General features: G+C 38.7%; 2 protein-coding genes across 5 annotated transcripts; one reads left to right on the top strand and one right to left on the bottom strand.

The window, feature by feature from the left end:
* Positions 1–417: 417 nt before the first annotated feature.
* Positions 418–9,305, bottom strand: LOC125195812 (adenine phosphoribosyltransferase 1-like). Of its 4 annotated transcripts, none has more exons than XM_048094056.1 (7): positions 8,903–9,302; positions 8,713–8,823; positions 7,898–7,990; positions 7,179–7,328; positions 6,639–6,697; positions 5,808–5,862; positions 418–639 (listed from the first exon to the last, which is right to left on the bottom strand). In XM_048094056.1, exons 1-6 carry the CDS (start codon positions 9,174–9,176, stop codon positions 5,809–5,811), a joined length of 741 nt encoding a protein of 246 aa, XP_047950013.1. In that variant the 5' UTR covers positions 9,177–9,302; the 3' UTR covers positions 418–639; position 5,808. The 4 variants fall into 4 exon arrangements, with proteins under 4 accessions (XP_047950013.1, XP_047950014.1, XP_047950015.1 ...); XM_048094057.1 differs by lacking the exon at positions 418–639 and adding an exon at positions 2,180–2,445; XM_048094058.1 differs by lacking the exon at positions 418–639 and having other exon boundaries at positions 5,598–5,862; positions 7,179–7,313; positions 8,903–9,305.
* Positions 9,306–13,506: 4,201 nt separating this feature from the next.
* Positions 13,507–14,443, top strand: LOC125197424 (zinc finger protein ZAT10-like). The gene has a single exon (XM_048096160.1). The coding sequence runs from the start codon at positions 13,601–13,603 to the stop codon at positions 14,291–14,293; it is 693 nt and encodes a 230-aa protein (XP_047952117.1). The 5' UTR covers positions 13,507–13,600; the 3' UTR covers positions 14,294–14,443.
* Positions 14,444–19,418: the final 4,975 nt, after the last annotated feature.

Below are 19,418 nucleotides of genomic sequence, written 5' to 3'. Positions count from 1 at the left end.
CGAAAGTTTGTTCTATGCAAAATACCCAAAAACTACAAAGATTAGTCCTACAAATTTTACCATTCAATTTAATTCATTGAAGACGGAGGTTTTTGAAGTCACCACGACGTTCATTTAGTAAGGATCGATGGAATGGATTTGTTTGATTCATATTGTACTGCTAGTTGATAAGTCACAATTTCCTATATGTCGAGGCATATTAAAGTAATGTATCTGTTTCTATTCACATAAACTTGATGAATAATCTAGTGTCAATTTTTTCAGCCCAAACGTGCAAGAGTGTGTTGAAGGCTTGAAGCTATGACGTCTGCTAAATCGACTTGATAAAGGAGTATTATTTCATCTACGTAAATTATGGAGTATGTTTATTGCATCTACTTCCCAATTCAATTTCTTTGGCCATGAACGCAATTTCCATAGATAATCTAGATTATGGATTATAAATAGCATAAGTAAAAAAAACCCCAACCACGAAAGGTTGGGCCGGAGCTAGAAATCTTAACAAAATAGTGATAATAAATTAATAATGTTGGGATTAATTATATGATGGTGTCATAAATTTGGAGCATTATAAAGGCCCATGTCCATCTCATTGTAAGCAATTGGAGCATGCATCCACATATCATCAGAGCTTTGCAACTGCAAATAAACACCAAAAACACATGCTTAATTATCAATTAACTAATTAAACCAAATTTGGCAGTGTCAACAATAAGTAAAATTACGTTTAAAAAAAGGAAATAATAAATCACAAATGGTCAATCCCAAGAGTTCATTAATTTTAATTAAAAATAACTTAAAATGAATGCAATGTATGTATAAACCAAATTTGGCACTTTATAAAAAGCAAGCCACCCATGAAATGATATTTAGAAAGATAAGTTTTGATATTCATTATTGAACAAATTACAATCATAATATAATTAAATCAAGAAGCAAAAAACCTGAAAAAACATCTGTCGTCTATCAAATAATGTTTTTAAAACTAAGTACTGTTTAAAATGTGAATGTAATTTCACGTATCTAAACATATTCTTATAATTACAAACATATATAATAAATATAATGCTGTCTAACCATTACTAAATTCTAGCTTGGAACTTGTTCGTTGATAAAGAATGCCTTATAAACTTATGTGAAATTTCTTTTTGAGTCACGGTCATACTACAATGATTTGAGCTTTCGATTAACATGATGATACGGTTTCGTGGTTTCGTGAACGAAATTGAGATTGGTGAAAGTGAAAAAAAGAAGAAGAAATTAGAGCATCCGCAATGGTCGGCTAGCGACCGGCGTCTCCCTTTCCCCGGGCCCCCGGCAACCGGTATAGGGCTACTCGTGGGGGGTTCCCTGGGGCGGCTTTTTGGGAAAAGTCCGCCCAAAAAAGTGATGAAAAAAAGGACTTGGGCCCCGAGTCGGCCGGGAGGGCCCAGGCGCGCTTTGGTGTGCTCCGGCTCGATGGGGGAATTAAGGGGCCAACGCTTTGTGGGATGCGGGTCTTTCCGAAATTTGCGCATTATCCTTCACAACATGATCGTCGAAGACGGCGACCTGGCCCGACTAGTTGGGTCGTGTAACCGGTGAAGCTAGGTCCGAAGCCGGGCAGTACACCCTGGTGTACGACGTGGGATACCTCTCGATGAAGCCGGCCGCCTTCAGGAATTTGCCAACATGCGCCCAGTGGATGCCATATTCAACTCAAAAAGGATATAATAGAAGAGTTGTGGGCACGGAGGGTTGCACACGGCGATAGTTTTTTCTTTATTATGCATGTACTTTTTTTTATATATGTAACTTTTTTAAATGCAATTAATGAATTTTCCGTATATGTGTCGTAAATTTAATTCCGTAATTTATTGTCGTAATTTTAATTACACGTAAATGTAGTATAATTTGAATTATTTTTATTGCGGTGACTTTATGGAGGCGCTTAAATCTAATGTGGCGGGTGGATTTTTTAAAGTATTCTTGACGTGGTATCGGAGAGAGAGAATGGTGCATTTCTATGGGTGGCCTAAGTACCATTGCGGATGCTCTTAAGTAGTGAAGAAATGGGAAAACGTGGATTAAATAGAATTTGTGGATAAAATAAAAAGGATGATGAGTTTGGCATCGGGCATCTCCACTTACATATATTGAACGAATATTAACATGAATATATAGTTGAATCTGAAAGTCATGCACATGAAATTTTCAGTTTACTTGGAAAATAGACCTTTATCAATACGTTATCACTTCCCGGTAAAAATTCTCTTTAAAATGAGGAAACAAATAAGACCACTTAGGGCATTGGCATTAGTAATGGTGGCCGATCTACGGAGCCCATCGCAGAGCCTATCTCTATTTTTTTCTTGCCACGTAAGCAGACTCATCTCAGAGCCTATCTCAGGGCCTATCTCCATTTTCTCCTGCCACGTCAGCAGATCCATCTCAGAGCCCATCTCCCTGCAATGAGAGTTCATCCCAGAGCCTATCTCATAACCTATCTCTTTTCCACATCATCACTATTTTATATTTTTTACTTTTGATTTAGTGTGAAATAAAGTGATATAAAACAACAAGAAATAAATACAACTCAATAAAAAAAATCATTAAAAAGAAAACATCCTACATTTAAAAAAAATATAGAAAAAACAAACTAAAAATATTGATAAAAATATTGAAAACATTGTGACTATAGAGAGAAGTAAAATGTAGGGTGAGATAAAATGAATTGGGACGAATGTGAATAATTGGTTGGGAATGAGGTATATATAGGGGATGAAAAATGAATAAAAAAAGAAGAGGAATCGGCCTTGGGGAGAAGCCCATGGTGAGTGGCCATCGGCCCTTGCTCCACAATGGGGGCCTTTGAGAGCCCTGGGGGCATTCGCTCGGGCCAAGCGATCGACACTCATTGCTAATGCTCTTAATTCTATAATTAAATCATTAGATTATTACACAACCAATTTTACGTACTGAGGAAATGTGTCTTCCGTGATAAATTTAATTACTTATACTCTTCTAGATAGCTGACGTCATCTATTTGAAAAAATGCAGCTGTATAAATAGATGAAGAATTGTATAAGTAGATGAAGAATTGAAGAAGGATGCACATATATGAGAGGTTAACTGTGTAGTATTTGATTAGTAATAGTAGAAGTTGAGATCTATTTTCACGAGAAAGTAGTGATAAAACATAATTAAATCTTGTGCCGACTAGTCTAAATCTATGTTCAATTAATGAGATTATAAAGAAGAGTAAGTAAGGATACCTAAATTATTAATCAAAGTCATACAGACATACACGAAGAAGGAGAGATGTTGTAAAAATGCAATGATGATAAACTTTAGCAATATAAGTATGAGTTAACTAAGGTGGTTGAGAAATTTAATTAGTATCTAACCGGCACATGATGGAATGTTTAGCAATCTATATCATTGTACCCTAAAAACGTAAAGGCTTTATTTATGTCTCAACAGCATGCATTTATGAACATTGAAACTATAAATAGGATCGAAGATTTTGAACAATGAATCACAAGAATATTTGCTTGCAGTTATCTCCATCTATTCTTCTTAACCTGAAAGATGGGGATGAATTTCAGAAACGGTAGGGTGTTGGTAATGATCTTGTTGCTAGGGTTGGTTCTGGTGCAGATGGCCAATGCCCGGAAGCTAGAGAAAGAAACATTTGGAGGTGACAAAGGAGATGGGTTTGGTGGCAAAGAGGGTGGGTTCCATTTCAATGGTGGGTTTGGTGGTAATGTTGGATTTGGAGGTGGTGAAGGAGGAGGGCATGGAGGTGGTGAAGGAGGAGAGCACGGTGGTGGATGTGGAGGTGGCCAAGGAGGAGGGCATGGTGGAGGTGGAGGTGGAGGTGGAGGTGACCAAGGAGGAGAGCATGGTGGAGGTGGAGGAGGAGGGGATGGTGGAGGTGGCCAAGGAGGAGAGCATGGTGGAGGTGGAGGTGGAGGTGGAGGTGGAGGAGGGCATGGTGGAGGTGGCCAAGGAGGAGAGCATGGTGGAGGTGGAGGTGGCCAAGGAGGAGAGCATGGTGGAGGTGGAGGAGGAGGAGAGCATGGTGGAGGTGGAGGTGGAGGTGGAGGTGGCCAAGGAGGAGGGCATGGTGGAGGTGGCCAAGGAGGAGAGCATGGTGGAGGTGGAGGTGGAGGTGGAGGTGGCGGTGGTGGATATGGAGGAGGCCATGGTGGTGGTGGATATGGAGGAGGCGGACAAGGAGGGCACAACGGAGGATATGAAGGTGGCAAAGGAGGAGGGCATGGTGGTGGATATGGAGGTGATGAAGCAATGTATGGTGGAGGTGGCGGCCAAAATTAATGAATTCGCCTTATGATAAATAATTATGAAATATATATATATATATATAGTTGTATGTGTGTGCATCCATGGCATGGTCTATTCTGTTGGTGTAAGCTGTAATTCTCTTTTCTTGAATGAACAAAGGGAATGAATAATTAACTTAAATTGCGAATGCGTGTTGCTTGTGGTAAACAACTTAATATGGTTCTTGACTCATTGTTGTGTCGTTACTTAACTGGTATTATTGATTCATTGAAAGGTCAAAGGCTGAAGAGAAGGTGATACTAATTCATTTCTTTATTCATGATGATTTAGTTAGTAGGGGTTGGAATACGGTGTCTGTGGATATCCGACCCGAAAAAATCAGGTATCCAAACCCGAAAATTATTTAAAATGTCCACGCGATACCCGACCCGATATATTTTCGGGTAATCCAATACCCGCCCCGGGTATCCAAACCCGACGAATCGGGTACCCAAATACCTGACTCTTCACATGTGTTAATAACTAATAAAAAAATTCAAATTATAATTATATTAATATAACTACAGAAAATATTTAAATAGACTAATATCTTTAATGTTGTATTTATTTTGTAGTATAAAACTATAAAAAAATGGCTCACTTTTATTTTAAAGTACACGATTATATTTATGAGGATTGGTTATGTAAGTAAAACAGTAAAAGTTACACTTTTAACTAAAATGTAGAAGTAGTGACCTAGAGTAAGAGAGATTGACTTATTTATCCTACTAAGTTTAGAGAAAGTTATAATTAGTAAATAAATTAGCTTGGCTCTTGAAGCCCGAAATGACTAAACCTAATTTATAAAAATACTTAAAATAATAAATTGGGTATTCGGGTAATTCCCGATACCCATTCGGGCTACCCAATACCTGAATTATATTAAATTTCAATACCCAACCCCATACCCAATCCCATAAAAGTGGATATTGGATACCCAATACTCGACGGGTATCGGGTCGAGTACGGGTAAACCCAATACCCGATATTCATATTCCCACCCCTATTAGTTAGTAAGGCTAATTACGATGATAATATTGCTAAGTTTTTCTGAAGTACAATTATTACTATTGTTTTATGACCTCTAATTGTTATGAACAATCGCCGCAATTTATTTCGGGCCAACCCCCCATTTCGCACCTCTAGTTAGAAGGAAAACTAAGGATTGTTACAAAAAAAAAAATGGATAGAGGGCACCAAAATCTACAGGCAAATTAGAAATCTGTAAATAAATAGTACTACTAGTACCTAAAACTAAATTGTACTACATATTAAGAAAATCTCATCTTCGAAAACCATGTCACCTTCGTGGACTGCAATCTTCAAAATATTTTACATATTTAAATGGCCCAATATTTTCATATCAACCCAAATAAGAGTATTTCGTGAGCACATAGAATTAGGCACAGCCTCTGGTATTTCTTGTAGGAATATAGCAAATACAGTAGTTATGTGTGGGGCAAGGCAGCATTCTTTCTTACCTCAAGTCTCGCTCACGAGAACAAACAGCGGGTTGTCCCCTAATTTCTCCCGACCCTAAAATCAACACCAACGAGTTACTAACAAACTAAAAACTAGTAACATCCAAACACAAATCAAATAAGATATAACGAGATTTAGAAAGCAAGTAAATGGCAGGAAAAAAAGGTAACCACTTGAGTTCAATGTTGAGAGTAAGTAAACAAAGTTTAGTTTGATTTTCAGTCAGTCTAGGTGTATTGTCTGTAGACTAACTCTATTTCAGTCGCTTAAGTATTGTCTGCCGAGTTCCATTTATTAAGGGATGCACCTTTTCTACCTTCCTTAAGCATGGAGAAACCAATCAGCCAACAAAACCGAGCACCTCATATAAAGCAAGCCATCGGCCACTATTGCTCATATCATTGCTAGGTAGAGATAATCATAAGGCCCAACTGTGTGTCCTTATTTCAATTCATATTGGTCGATAATAGAATCTTTCAAATTGTGTCCATCTTGCTTTATGAATTTGCTAAGTTTAGTGCCTCTCTGTTTCAGGGAAATTTGGTAAAAAAAACTGTTGCAATGCGAGGGCTAGTCATGTTGACTGTTGAGTGCTTAAGATAGTCCAATTTTGTAGAAGAAACTTGCCAACTAAATCATCCAAACTTGGAAAAATGGTTGAGCAGTGATTAAGATAGCTTAGTATCTACAGAGTAGGAGCTCTATTTCCTGCAATTAGACGTATACTGAAGTATGGACAAGTTCCAATCTATTTAATTAGCAAGCACCTTAAAAATGCTAAAGGAATAATAAAAATGTGCCACCTTAACTTGGAGAGGAATTACATATACCTTCAGTTCCTTCAATTCAATGACACAAGCACACTCAACCACAGTGGCCCCAACACGTCCTGCATTAAGATTATACTTAGAAATTTCAATTATCTGATAACACTAGTCAACTGGTTATAATTAACTTAACATTTCTCCTAAAAATGGTAAACCAAGAAAAGTACACTGTCGCCTGCAGGAAAGAAATTAAAGCAACATTGGAATGTTGATTGTAATTTTAACAAACAAGGTACTTGACATGTACACATGTGGCACGCTGAACTGAAACATAGAATAATTGATTAGATAAGAATATCACAACTAAGTATGCTGCATTTTGGAAATAAAGTGAAGATATGCTGCATTTTGGAAATAAAGTGAAGCTACGCTGCATTTTGGCAATACTAAGAAATTTTAATTTCTTTTGTTGAATGCAATTCAAAAGAAAATCGCTGATACCTTCTTTCCAAGGCTAACTTCAAATTTCTAACAAAAGGAATATAGAAAGCACATGGACAAACACACAGAAATGCACATGCACAGAAGAAAGCCAATGCATACCAAGCAAGCTTATTGCAGCATTTAAGGTACCCCCTGTAGCAATAAGATCATCTACTATAACTGCATTTTCACCAGGTTGTACAGCTCCAACATGCATCTCCATTATGTCAGTTCCATACTCCAAAGAGTACTCTTCTGATATTACCTCCCCTGTCAGGATTACTTTTATTAGGTGCTCATGTGAAACGGATCAGCTGATATGCTAATCAATCTAATAACTAGAAAAAGGTAGATAACACTTAAAAAGGGAACTAACTACAGAGAAAATAAAGTCCAATTCATATTATATAACAAATGTCTAATGATATTCAACAACCCTAAATTTTTAGAAAGGCTTCTTCCATCAAAACAGAATTGATTAGCAGCAGATATCGCAATGAACAAAAAACAATATTAAACTCAAAATTTATAAAGGAATGATGCATATAAATCAAAGATGCAAAGCGAAACAAAACTGTTGCAATGTAAACAAAAAAATCAATGTTATTGGCAGCCTAATTGACTTTGCGTGAGCATCCCATCTAACTTAGAATGAAAAAACGACTTGAATCTGTGATTAAAGCAGTAAACATTTTGAATCTCTCTGATCTGCCAACCGAACTAGAGGTGTAAAGCAGTAAGGAAACAAGCTTGAGAACATCCCTTTTTCACTCATAACATAACATGTCATCAAAGAAAGCACATATCAAGAAGATTGCACTAAGATTACTCAGCCGTACCAGGTAGTTTTTTGGGCTTTCTCATTGGAACAAATTTTGCACCAATAGCCAATGCAATCGGAGGACCGAATATAAAACCTCTTGCTTCAATGCCTGTGAAAAGTCTGATGATGTTACAAGATCATCACTGATTTCTTAGGTAAGAAGCTTTCTACTGATAAGAGAATTAATTTTAGAACCCACTTCACCTCTGTGCATTTCGATGAGATGACTATACACACCTTGAATAAGTCCCCCCACTAACACAGTTATCACAGACCATCTAAATATTCACTAAGACCATCAATAGTCTACATCTGTTATAACAACTTTTTTTGGTCTTTTAACATTAATCTCATCTATTATAACTAAACAAATGGCAAGATAGTATGGCTCTCTTTAGTTAGAAAACAATCTCATCTAAAGCACAAATCACATCATCTTTGTACAATTGCATTTCATACACAATTTTTCACTGGAACATATCCAAACAGAGCCTCAAATTTTAAGACCTGCCTACACATTTTCTGGTTTGGTTTGAGGAAAGCTTTTGTGCAGCCCTACCTTCAAATACATCGCAATTTCTTTTCAATTTACCTCTAAAACAAATTCAAACATCAGCAAAATTTTACTCCTATAAAACTTTCTCTATCGTTCAAGCTTAGCTTGTTGCAGTGACAACTGACAAGCACGAACAAATTAAAACTACTTTCCGAGCTTCAGCTTACAGTTTGAAGACCTAATTTTTGGAAAGCTAACAACATAAACTGCAACTACGCAAGGATATGAAAATACACTACTAGAAAACAGAGAGATCGAGCGGAGACGTAACCTACCCGCAATAACATTAATATTTTTATCTTTATATCTCTCAACAAACAAATCGATGGTATCCTTAAACGCCTTAGGATCAAGCAGCAACGTCGTTATATCCTGAAACAAAATCCCTGCCCACATTTTTCCGAAAAATCAATTCCAATTCAATCATGTATTCCAAAATCGAAGATCAAAATCCAGGTGCCTGACCAGGTTTGGGGAAATCAGGTATGACCCGAATAGTGGAGGCGATCCGAGCAATGCGATCGTCGGTACCGCCGACGTTCGATGTGGTCATAGCTGCTCCGCTGATTCTCCGCCGCTCCGGTATGGTTGCGCCACCAGTGAAGCGGGTGTAGATAAGCGGATCGCTTCTGCTGGGTGGTGCAGTGTTAGGTGTGAAGAAATCTTTGGTGAAGACTGAAGTGCGCAGCGACGAGACGTCGCTAATTTTGAGAGGAGGCGGCTGAGAGAGCGCATTCATCACAAGGTTTAAAATGTGCAAATTTGAGATTTTGACATAATTACATAAAGTGTGCCTCAAAGTTGAATTCTACTTTTGTATTTTAGGTAGGGCGATAAAGGACTCCAGTCTCCACTCCAAGCTGAATTTTAGTCGATCATATTTGAGCTTGAACTCGAGCTAGGCTGCTAGTTAAAAGATCGCGAAAGACTGATCCTATTAGAGAATTTACGAGGAGAAAAGAGAAATGTAAATTGAGAAGGTACATTTCTCATTTAACTTCTTAAAAATATAATTATGCCTTCTCAACAAGGAATGGGCTCCAATGGAAGAAGGTAAATAAAAAAAGGCAAATAAAAATAACTAACTTTTTACCTTTTATTTTTAAAAAAATGTCAAAATACCTTCTCAAATAAAAGAATGTATAATAGCTTCTTAAATACCCACCCTTGAATAATAAAATTTTATATAGAAGAGGTAACTATGGTAGTTATTTCTCTTTACTTCTCCATTTACCTCTTCCTTTGTAGATGCTCGATTTGGCGCCCGATCGCGTGAGATCGGGCTCGGGCGTCCTCGGGCTTTCATTGCAGGAGCCCGATGGATCGGGCGCCTGAGTGAGTCAACCGAAAGATCGGTCGTCCCACTCGGGCGCCCATTGCAGGGACGTGCCCGAGCCCGATCTCGACGATTTTGTATTTTTTTTTTATTTTTTTATTCTTTAGTAAACCAATATAAATACCTTAAACCCTCGTTCACTTTTCACACACTTTACACACAATACTCTCTAGTAATTTGTGGTGTAGTTTGAGTAATTTAGTTTTTTTTTTAGTTAAGTATGATGTAGTTTTTTTAAAAAATTAAGTAATGTAGATGTTTTTTAAAATTTGTGGTGTTTAATAATATATTTTAGTATTTTTGTAATTAATAACAAAAAACAATAAATAATAATAATAAAAATTAAATGCAAATTGAGTTTAATAGATATGACGAACATTAGGGCGAAACCATTGCAAAAAGAAGGGACGGACTCAGAAATGCTGATGTGGCAACGACGCCCACCAAAGCATTCATTGTGGATGCTCTTAAAAATTTACTTATGATCAATCTAGTAATTTAATTAAGGGGGTCAAGATTCGTTAACATCAAACTCAATGATTTGGAAACTTTTATCCGTCATTACATTCAAACTATTTACATTTACTGGGATGAAGTATGTTTGCAATTAATTTATGTATGGTTTATAATTGTGTGACAAACATACTAATTCAAAAGACAATATATATGGCAAAAGATAAGAACACAAAAACAACAATTATGTAATAGATTTAAATATATTATTATTCGGCAGGCTTTGTTTTGCAATGTGTAATTGTATTATTTAAAAATTTAGATATTGATCTAGCTCCATATATAATCGGTATGGAGATTGCTCGTGTAGTTGTATTATATTTTCGATGTGTTGGGTACCTATAACCTCATTAAAAATTTTACCTCTAAAAATGTGAACTTTCTGCCTCCAAATCCATATGATTCTAACTAGAATATAGTTTTGTTGAAGATAAATCTCCCATGAAATAGTTGAATGAGAAAAAGTCATATTCCTACCAAGATTTAGGCGGTTCGTCAGCATGAAGTGTTGAGTCATTGCTTAGCTAATCATTATTTGGACATTTTAAACTGTCTATAACCAAACAAGCTGAATGTGGCGCCGCCACCAATTAAAGGAAGCTTCGCTTTTGATCATTCCTTAGTCCTTACCCACTATGCCAGAGTAATAATTTTCCTTTAAAAAATTACTACACTATTAATGTTTCCCATTTAACACCTAAACCTATAAGTTATTTAATTGAAGAGCCAGTCTTTGATCCTGTATTTAATTCTGAGTTTCAACTGTGTAGCATCTTAAATATGAAATTTAAAAGCACCACTTTCCCTTAAAATAACTACTCTGATTAAAAGTGTTAGCGAAAGAGGTAAGGAAAATCCCATACGATACTATGTTTGATGCCCAAAGACTAAAAAACATAAATAAATAAAAAAATAAACATAAAGACTCGTAAAATATATACTCATATAGTACTATTTAAATTGCACAACTCACTCCTCCGCGTTGATCTGAGTTCACTGAATTCAAAATATTTTCAAAAGTTGGGTGAGCATATAAACGTGGTGAAATAGATATGAATGCATCTACAAGTTGAGATATGAATGTATCTAGTAGATGAATCATGAATGTATTAAGAAAGCAAGAAGAAATAGTAGTGTAGTGTACTTGGCCAAACTCAAAAGAAAAAAGACCAAAGGTTGGTGCTAGACGCTTTAGACTGAGTTTGCAAGGGGGTGACCCCATGTTATATGTCCAAATTCATCTATTAAGTCCATAACCAATCAATTTAGGTAGTTTGGTATGGATTTAGCTACTTTTGCCCAGATTCTTGCAATTGGTGTGGAGACATTAAATAGTAGTACAAAATATCATTATATACTATGCCCATACAAACAAAATCATATATTTTCCTTCTAATCGGATCTCAACTGAAATTGCACTTATTTAACTCGAAATCGAGTTAAATATAATATAAACATCCAGTAATTGTTGTGCACATTATTGTTACATAACTTAAACAATCACAATCCAAAATGTGAACTACTAAGGTATGAAGTAGCCTAAATTGAAACTTAAGATCGTTCAAAACTTCTCCATTTGACCATTGAACAAGTTGGTAAATTATGACCAGTCCAAAGTTAGTTTTTTAAAGTCGACGATTGGATAGATTAGTGAAATAGGTTAATGAGTTTTAAGTGTTACTTATGAATTATGGAAAAAGTCAAGAGTCGTATTTAATTAAATAGTAGAATGGGTTAAGTTCATGAACTTATAAAAAGCCGCCGCCTACGAAATGCTACCTTAACAGGAAAATACCCACTTGCTTTTGCTCTCTTCGCTGGCTGCTACTCTGTTACAACTTACAACCATGCCCACCGCTTTCTTCCTAAGCACGCATTAACTCTAAATTAAATTTATTTGGCCCTTTTCCAACATTATCCTATTATTCAAATTTTTACCAGCAAAATAAAGCGATAAGTATTGAGTCATTGAGAAGTCACCATAGATAAACGTGTGAGTGTTCATATTCGGTTATTTCACTCTTTTATAAATTAGGTAGTTCAGCAGTCCGGATCACCTAATGCATTCCCTAATCCATTTCCTACGCCACCCCTCACAAATATATTATATTATAGTGGGGTCCACTCTCATGTATGTGAAGGATGGAGTAGGAAATGAATTAGGGAATGCATTAGGTGATCCAGATTGCTATCCAGTCCGAGGGTCACACCTGCTCGAGATGAGGTGATGAATACACGGGAAATACAATCCCGATCGCACCATTTATCCTGTATTTTGTTTTTCTTTATTTGTTACCTTTTTTATTTGTTTTATTAATTTTAAATTTAAAATATAGTTTAGCTTAGAAAAGCGGATGTGATACCTGAACTGCTTTGATAAAGGTGTATACAAAAGCAATCATACATTTATCTACTATTTACAACTAATACAATACTTATGTGATGGGGGACCAATCTTTTTCTTAATTATACATTTATTAAAATTTGTTAAAATAATACTATGAGCAAATTTATAAGGAATGATAGTAGTATCTTTATGTCTTATTTTTAAAATCATATTTTGAATAAAAGAACTTTCGCATATCTCTTTAATGTTTGTTAGTATACTAGTACTCCCTCCGTCCCGGAGTATTAGACTCACTTCTTTTGGACACATGATTTAAGGAATTGATATTTAAATAGTTAAAGTGGAGAGAGTAAAGTATGAGAGAGGGAAAAAGTAGGGGAGAGAAGAGAGAAAAAAGTAGGTGGAGAATAAAATAAGATAGATATTTTTTTCTAAAAAGTGAAATGAGTCTAATATGTTGGGACATCCTTAAAAGAAAAGTTGGTCTAATACCTTGAGACGGAGGGAGTACTAATTAACTTTTCTCCACAAAGATAAGTTTCTTTGTATAGTAGTAGTAACTAGCAGGTGCTTGAGAGTGAGGCCATTATTACATCATGATCACATTAAAGTTAGAATAGCATCTGAGGACTTGCCCTTTGCAGAAATGAAAATAACACGTAGAAGGTTTGACCCGACCAAGTCGGCCAACCACACTCTACTTCTCTCACTCTCTCTTTCTCTCTCCAACCGACTTCATTACTCCAGTAGCTTCCACTTGGCCACCAAGCATTTCCTCTTGTTGAACTAAACGTGTTTTAGTCTACTCTTTTCAGACTTGTCACGCAACTTCCATCCTCACTCCCATCATATATATATACCCAATTTCACTCCTCAAATTCACATCTCAATCTTCTTCATCACAACAACAACTACTACTACTACTTTCCCTCTCTCTACAAAAACACTCTTCCAAATTTCACAAGAAATGGCACTAGAAGCTCTGAGCTCTCCCACCGCAGCGGCGCCTTCGTTCGATTTCGAAAGCGCCGCGTCTCTCCCGTGGAGCAAGGGCAAGCGCAGCAAGCGCCCCCGCACCCACGACCCCACCGAGGAGGAATACTTGGCTCTCTGCCTCATCATGCTCGCTCGCGGCGGCCCCACCTCCACCTCCACCTCCACAGCCCCTCCGCCGCCGCAAAAAAGAGCTCCTCTTTCTCCACCGGATGCTTCTAAACTCATCTACAAGTGCTCCGTCTGCAACAAGGCTTTCGGGTCCTACCAGGCCCTGGGAGGGCACAAGGCCAGCCACCGCAAGCTCAGCGGCGGAGGCGGAGATCACGACCACTCCGCCTCCGCCGTGGCGGCGCCGAGCGGCGGCGGAAGGACGCATGAGTGCTCCATATGCCACAGGAGCTTCCCCACGGGGCAGGCCTTGGGGGGCCACAAGCGCCGCCACTACGACGGCGGGGCGGCCAGCGGCAACGGCGGCGTGACGTCATCGGAGGGGGCGGGGTCAACGGGCTCGCTCAGGAATTTCGACTTGAACTTACCGGCTATGCCGGAATTGTGGATGGGATTTGGCGCCGGCGCCGACGAAGAAGTGGAGAGCCCCCACCCCTTTAAGAAGTCCCGCCTCTCCTTGCCGCCGGCGAAGTTGGAACAAACCTTAACCAACTGAAAATTCCATTTTTATTTTTAATTGTTTGAGAAATTCAATATTTTCTTTTTGTATTAATTATTTGTTGGTGATAATGTTTTTGGTGTACATACGACTACATGGTGAAGATTAATTCATTCATTTATTTATAAATTATTGAGTTTATCATCATTGTTGAATTTATTTTAGCTTAAATCCATTTTATGGGTTTCAAAGGAGCATTTATTGAATGTGAGTCAATTCGTCATGCAAAAGTAAATTTACATTTTTTCTTTTAAAATTTTACACTTTTTTTAATTAGTAAAGGGACGTTGACAAATGTGGGTGAATAATTAGGGAGTGTAGGGTCTTATCTTACGCGTTGCACCACATGCTCATTTTAGCATATTCTCTCTCTTCATTTCTTTGCACGTTCTTCGGGCCATCGGCGAATTAGGTTCTCTTTCTATAATGGAAAAATACCATAGATAAAAATTATTTTAGAGAATCTAAAATGAAAAAATATGATGAATTTTCGACGGAAACGTTTGAGAAAAGAGGTACTAGTATATAAAGTTGAATTTAGCTCAATTCCGCTTTTTAGTATTGTAGTGAGTCTTGTGACCATATATTTCTGTTCACACACTATTTTATATAGTTGTGTACTCATTATTAAAAGGTCAAATGTTTGAGCTATATAACTATTTAAAATACAATTCAACCTATGCTAATTCAGCTGATAAATCACCACACGCCACACAAATTTGTAGTAGTAATAGACTTTCTAACACACTAATACTAGTATTTTTTTTAATGAATATACCAAATACTTGTAGTATCATATAGTACTCCACTAGTTTGATCCTCAATAAATGGACCTAACTAAAGGTGAAAAAATCAATCCCTCCCCAATTACAGATTAATGTAGTGAAACTTATTCCATATCAATCGCGTAAGATAAGGTTTATAGATCAAATGATCAGTTTTCTCTTAGACATTTTTTTAGATAAATTCTTTTATTTGGTTTATAATTAAGATTGATACTTCAATGAAAACTAAAACTAATAGTACTACAATTATTGTGTAAGATAGTCTAGTTTTCAAGGTGGGCTCTCCTATTTGGTTTGCCGCCCCTTAACTTGAGGAGAATAGAATCGAATATTTGAGATAAGAATAATAAAAATATAACTAGATTAGGATGAAAATTAATCCACAATCCTTTTTTTTCTCTTTGGTAGCCGATTAGGATGACACATGGCCTATCCTTTTTTAATTCAATTAATTAATGACCAAGTGTTGCTACTCACCTACTTATACATATCTTGCTTGAAATAATTAATTGTTCTTGTGTGCCACGTACCTACATTTGATTTGGTTTTGCATCAAAGAAAAATATATACGCAATTTCACTAGCTAGCTTTTGTCATTCAAAACTATATTCCCATTGGGGAGGGGATAAAGATTTCATTTTTAAATCACATGGATAGCCATAGTTGAAAAAACGTTGGAAACTCAAATATGAAATAAATACATATTGCACACACATTTATTAGGTGGACTATATTTTAGAGTCGACAGAGCTGACAAAGTTTAAATTTGACTATCTAAGATATTTTTTGTAGGCGGTAGCCACCATTGACACAGAAACTACTTCTCAAGGGAGTCGGCTGCAAAAAAAAAAGATCAGTCCAACTATACTTCTAACTAATACATTGCATTATTGTAATGTTGTCTTGTTATAACACTAGATTTGGGCACTAACTGACCACCACTTGGGAATTAAAAAACATATATACAAAAATTACACTAATATGAAATGTACAGTAGTAGATATGATCGGAAGAATTTTGTGATAATGAAGAACTATTTCAACTATTCGCTCTTGATGATCCACTGTGTGTGAATTCGTGGAAGCATATTCTTGCGTAATATACATTCAATAAGGATAATTTTTTGGTGCAGTTAATTTCACTTTTAAAAAAAATTATTTAATTATATATTCAAGATAATATTGTCACGTTGTTGTAGAGTTTTTAAAATAGCCAAAATCGTGTGTGTTTGTTGCCAATTGGATGGTCCAAATTTTGATTGTGATGTTAGTAATATACTTATTTGTCGACCTAGACTTAATAATCAGCCAGTGAAAGTGTGGTGGCCGCCACAAGATGCAATTTTCTCCACCATTTTTTATGCTCTATTAGTCGGTCATTTTGTTTCTTATTTCATGTAGTATTATTATTATGGATCATAAGAAGGACGAGATTATAAATAAACTCCTAAGAAAGGAGGAAATTACAACTGATGTCAAGAGGATTCGAACTCGACACCTCATACATTGATGTCTAAGGGTGTCTCCGGTGGCGCCCCTCCCACTAGGACCTCCACTAGCCCTTCCCACAAAAACTGTCTGCCACGTCAGCACTAGCCCTTCCCATTCCACTGCCACATCACTAGCCCTTCCCACTGCACTAGCCCCTCCCACTAGGACTTCCACTAGCCCTTCCCACAATTATTCAATTTACGGACTAAAAATTTACGGAATTATTAATACGTCGAAACGAAATACGAGAAAATTCAAAAACTTCATTAAAAAAATTACATTAAAAAAAAATTACATAATTTTAAAAAAAAACATAGTTTAAAAATAAAATTACATAATACCCTCGGCTCTCACTCCTCCTCCTCGTCCTCGTCCCCATCGCCCGTGCCGCTGCCGCCTCCGACGTCCCCGCCCCCGATCTCGACGCCATAATCATCAATGGGTGGCAGCCTTAAATCGCGCCGACATTGGTCGACCACCTCCTTGCACAGCCTTTTCAACACTGGATCCTGCGTGTTATACCACTTCATAGTGCTCTGCATCAGGGTCTTCGTTTGCTGCGCGCGGGCGAGGACGCCGTCCTCTGGGCCTCCTGGGGCCTCCGATTCGACCTCGTAGGACCCGCTGCCGCTGCCGCTTCCCCTCGCCATCCGCTGCGCAGCCTGTTGCCCCATCGGGCGCCGACGACGGCGAGAGTCTGTTCGTGGTAGCGGGGCCTCTTCCTTGGCTTCGGGGAGCTCGTGCGAACCAGCACTGCTGCTGTACTCACCGGAAGAGTTGATCTTCGTCCGCTTCCAGCCCGATTCAACACCAATCGCAAACTTTGGCGAATCCTTGACCACGAGAAAGGCCTCCCACTGGTCAAACTCTTTGATGTTCAAATCTCGGTTGGGGTACTGGGCCAAGGTTTGTCTCTCCACATCATCCTCAGACATGCCGATGGTTACCATGCGCATGTTGTTTTGGTAGAGGGCGGCAAAACGACTGAATTTAGGCCTCAACCGAAGCCACTGTTTCCGCCATTGCTCGGGTATGCGAGGCTTCGCCCCAGGAGGTTTGACGTTGCGGTAGGCGGCACTAATGCGATGCCACATTCGGTCAACATACTGGTTCGCCCCGACATAAGGATCCTCTACAACACCGATCCATGCCTTCGCAAGCGCGGCATTTTCCCACACGGACCAGATCGTCCTCCTCTCAGTCTCATCCCCGCCCTCCTCCTCCTCTGCCCCCGTGTGCGAGGAAGAGCTCGGGACTTTGTCCTTGCCCTTGCCCCTACCCCCGCCTCTGGCCTTGCCCTTGCCATTGCCTGCTCCTGCCCCTTGCAGCTGGCTCCGCCTCATCGGGAGTCTCACGGATCGGCGATAGCCCCAGATCCTCAAAAGAGAAAGTCTCGATGCCGGCGTACTGAGTCTCCGGAACAGTACTAGGGGAATCATCGGCCAACAAATCTATATATGGCCGATACACAGATTCCCTAGGCGTCCTCGGGCTCCGCCTCTCCATCGACCCACCCACCGACATATTTGGCGGCGTACCGCCCATCCCCACTGCCCCGGGCATCATCCCTCCCACCCCCGCCATATTTGGCGGCATACCACCCATCCCCGCTGCCCCTGGCATCGTCCCACCCATCCCCGACATATTTGTCGGCATACCCGCTGCCCCTGGCATCATCTGACCCATCTGACTCATCCAAGTGTACATAGTGTAGAACATTTGGGGAGTCATCGCCGGCATACCGCCCATCCCCGCCATCCCCGCCATCTGGGGATTCATCCCCGCAAAATTTCCCTCCGATCCGATGGGAATCGAGGGTGTGTTTCCTCCGCTCGTGGTGGGGGAGTTTCTATTGTACTCCATTATAGTAGAAATGAAATTTGTAGATTTAGAGAGAGAAACTTGTCAACACAAGTGGTGTGAATGAAATGAAGTTGGGGGAGCCCTATTTATAGAGTTTTTTTTTTTTTTTTTTTTTTTAAAAACGGAAAAAATTAAAAATCCGGTCGGACGTCGACGCGAGGGGCGAGCCCATCGCAGGGGCACTCGGGACGGGCGTGGGCGGACGTCCCGCTCACTACGGCGGACGTCCGGTCGCTCGTCGCCGACGGGCGAACGGGAAGGGCGACGGTGGAGACACCCTAAGCTCCTTTTCACTAGGACAAAGGCTTTGGACGGATGCAGGAAAAAATATTAATAGAGAATGGATTGCACTATATTTTTACGGACAGGTCACAAGTATATACATATAAACATATACTCCACCATCCTCGTGGGCATCCCAGGTAGCTCCGCTGCCACCTCCAAAGCACCAGGCCCCCGGCCGGACCCAGGTGCGGTCCAACCCCTCTTTTTCTTCTAGCGATGTGAGTAGTTGTTAAAACTATTAAATCTTGTCCCACATCGACTTGGTGATAATTCCTTCTCATCTATGTAAGGATGATCCTCTCCTTAGAAGGCCTTTTAAGGGTGGGTGTTGCATTTCTAACAATATTCTAATTAACTTTTCTACACAGGGAGTATTAAAATAGAGTAATGTCAAAATGAACATGTTTACAGTTTGCACTTAATTGGAAGCTTTATAAATTAGTAAAGCTTATTTAAATCAAGAATTGTCAGGTATCCTTCTACAGTATAGTATTGTTGGTTAAATATGAAAGAAATTATGTGGCAGCAGGCCAACGCTGTAAAAAAAAACAAATGAAACGCTGCTTCGAATCATTATGTTTCCTCTATTATATGTATGTACGTATATTTTGTTACTACTCCATAAAATACTCGTTTTTGTTAAACTCCCACTAATGGAGTACTATAAAATTCGATTAACGATAATTTCGAATACTTGTA

Source organism: Salvia hispanica, chromosome 6 (genome assembly GCF_023119035.1).
Source record: "Salvia hispanica cultivar TCC Black 2014 chromosome 6, UniMelb_Shisp_WGS_1.0, whole genome shotgun sequence".
Taxonomy (NCBI): domain Eukaryota; kingdom Viridiplantae; phylum Streptophyta; class Magnoliopsida; order Lamiales; family Lamiaceae; genus Salvia; species Salvia hispanica.
Note: the sequence above shows the minus strand (reverse complement) of the source record. Positions and strands in the feature narration are given on the sequence as shown.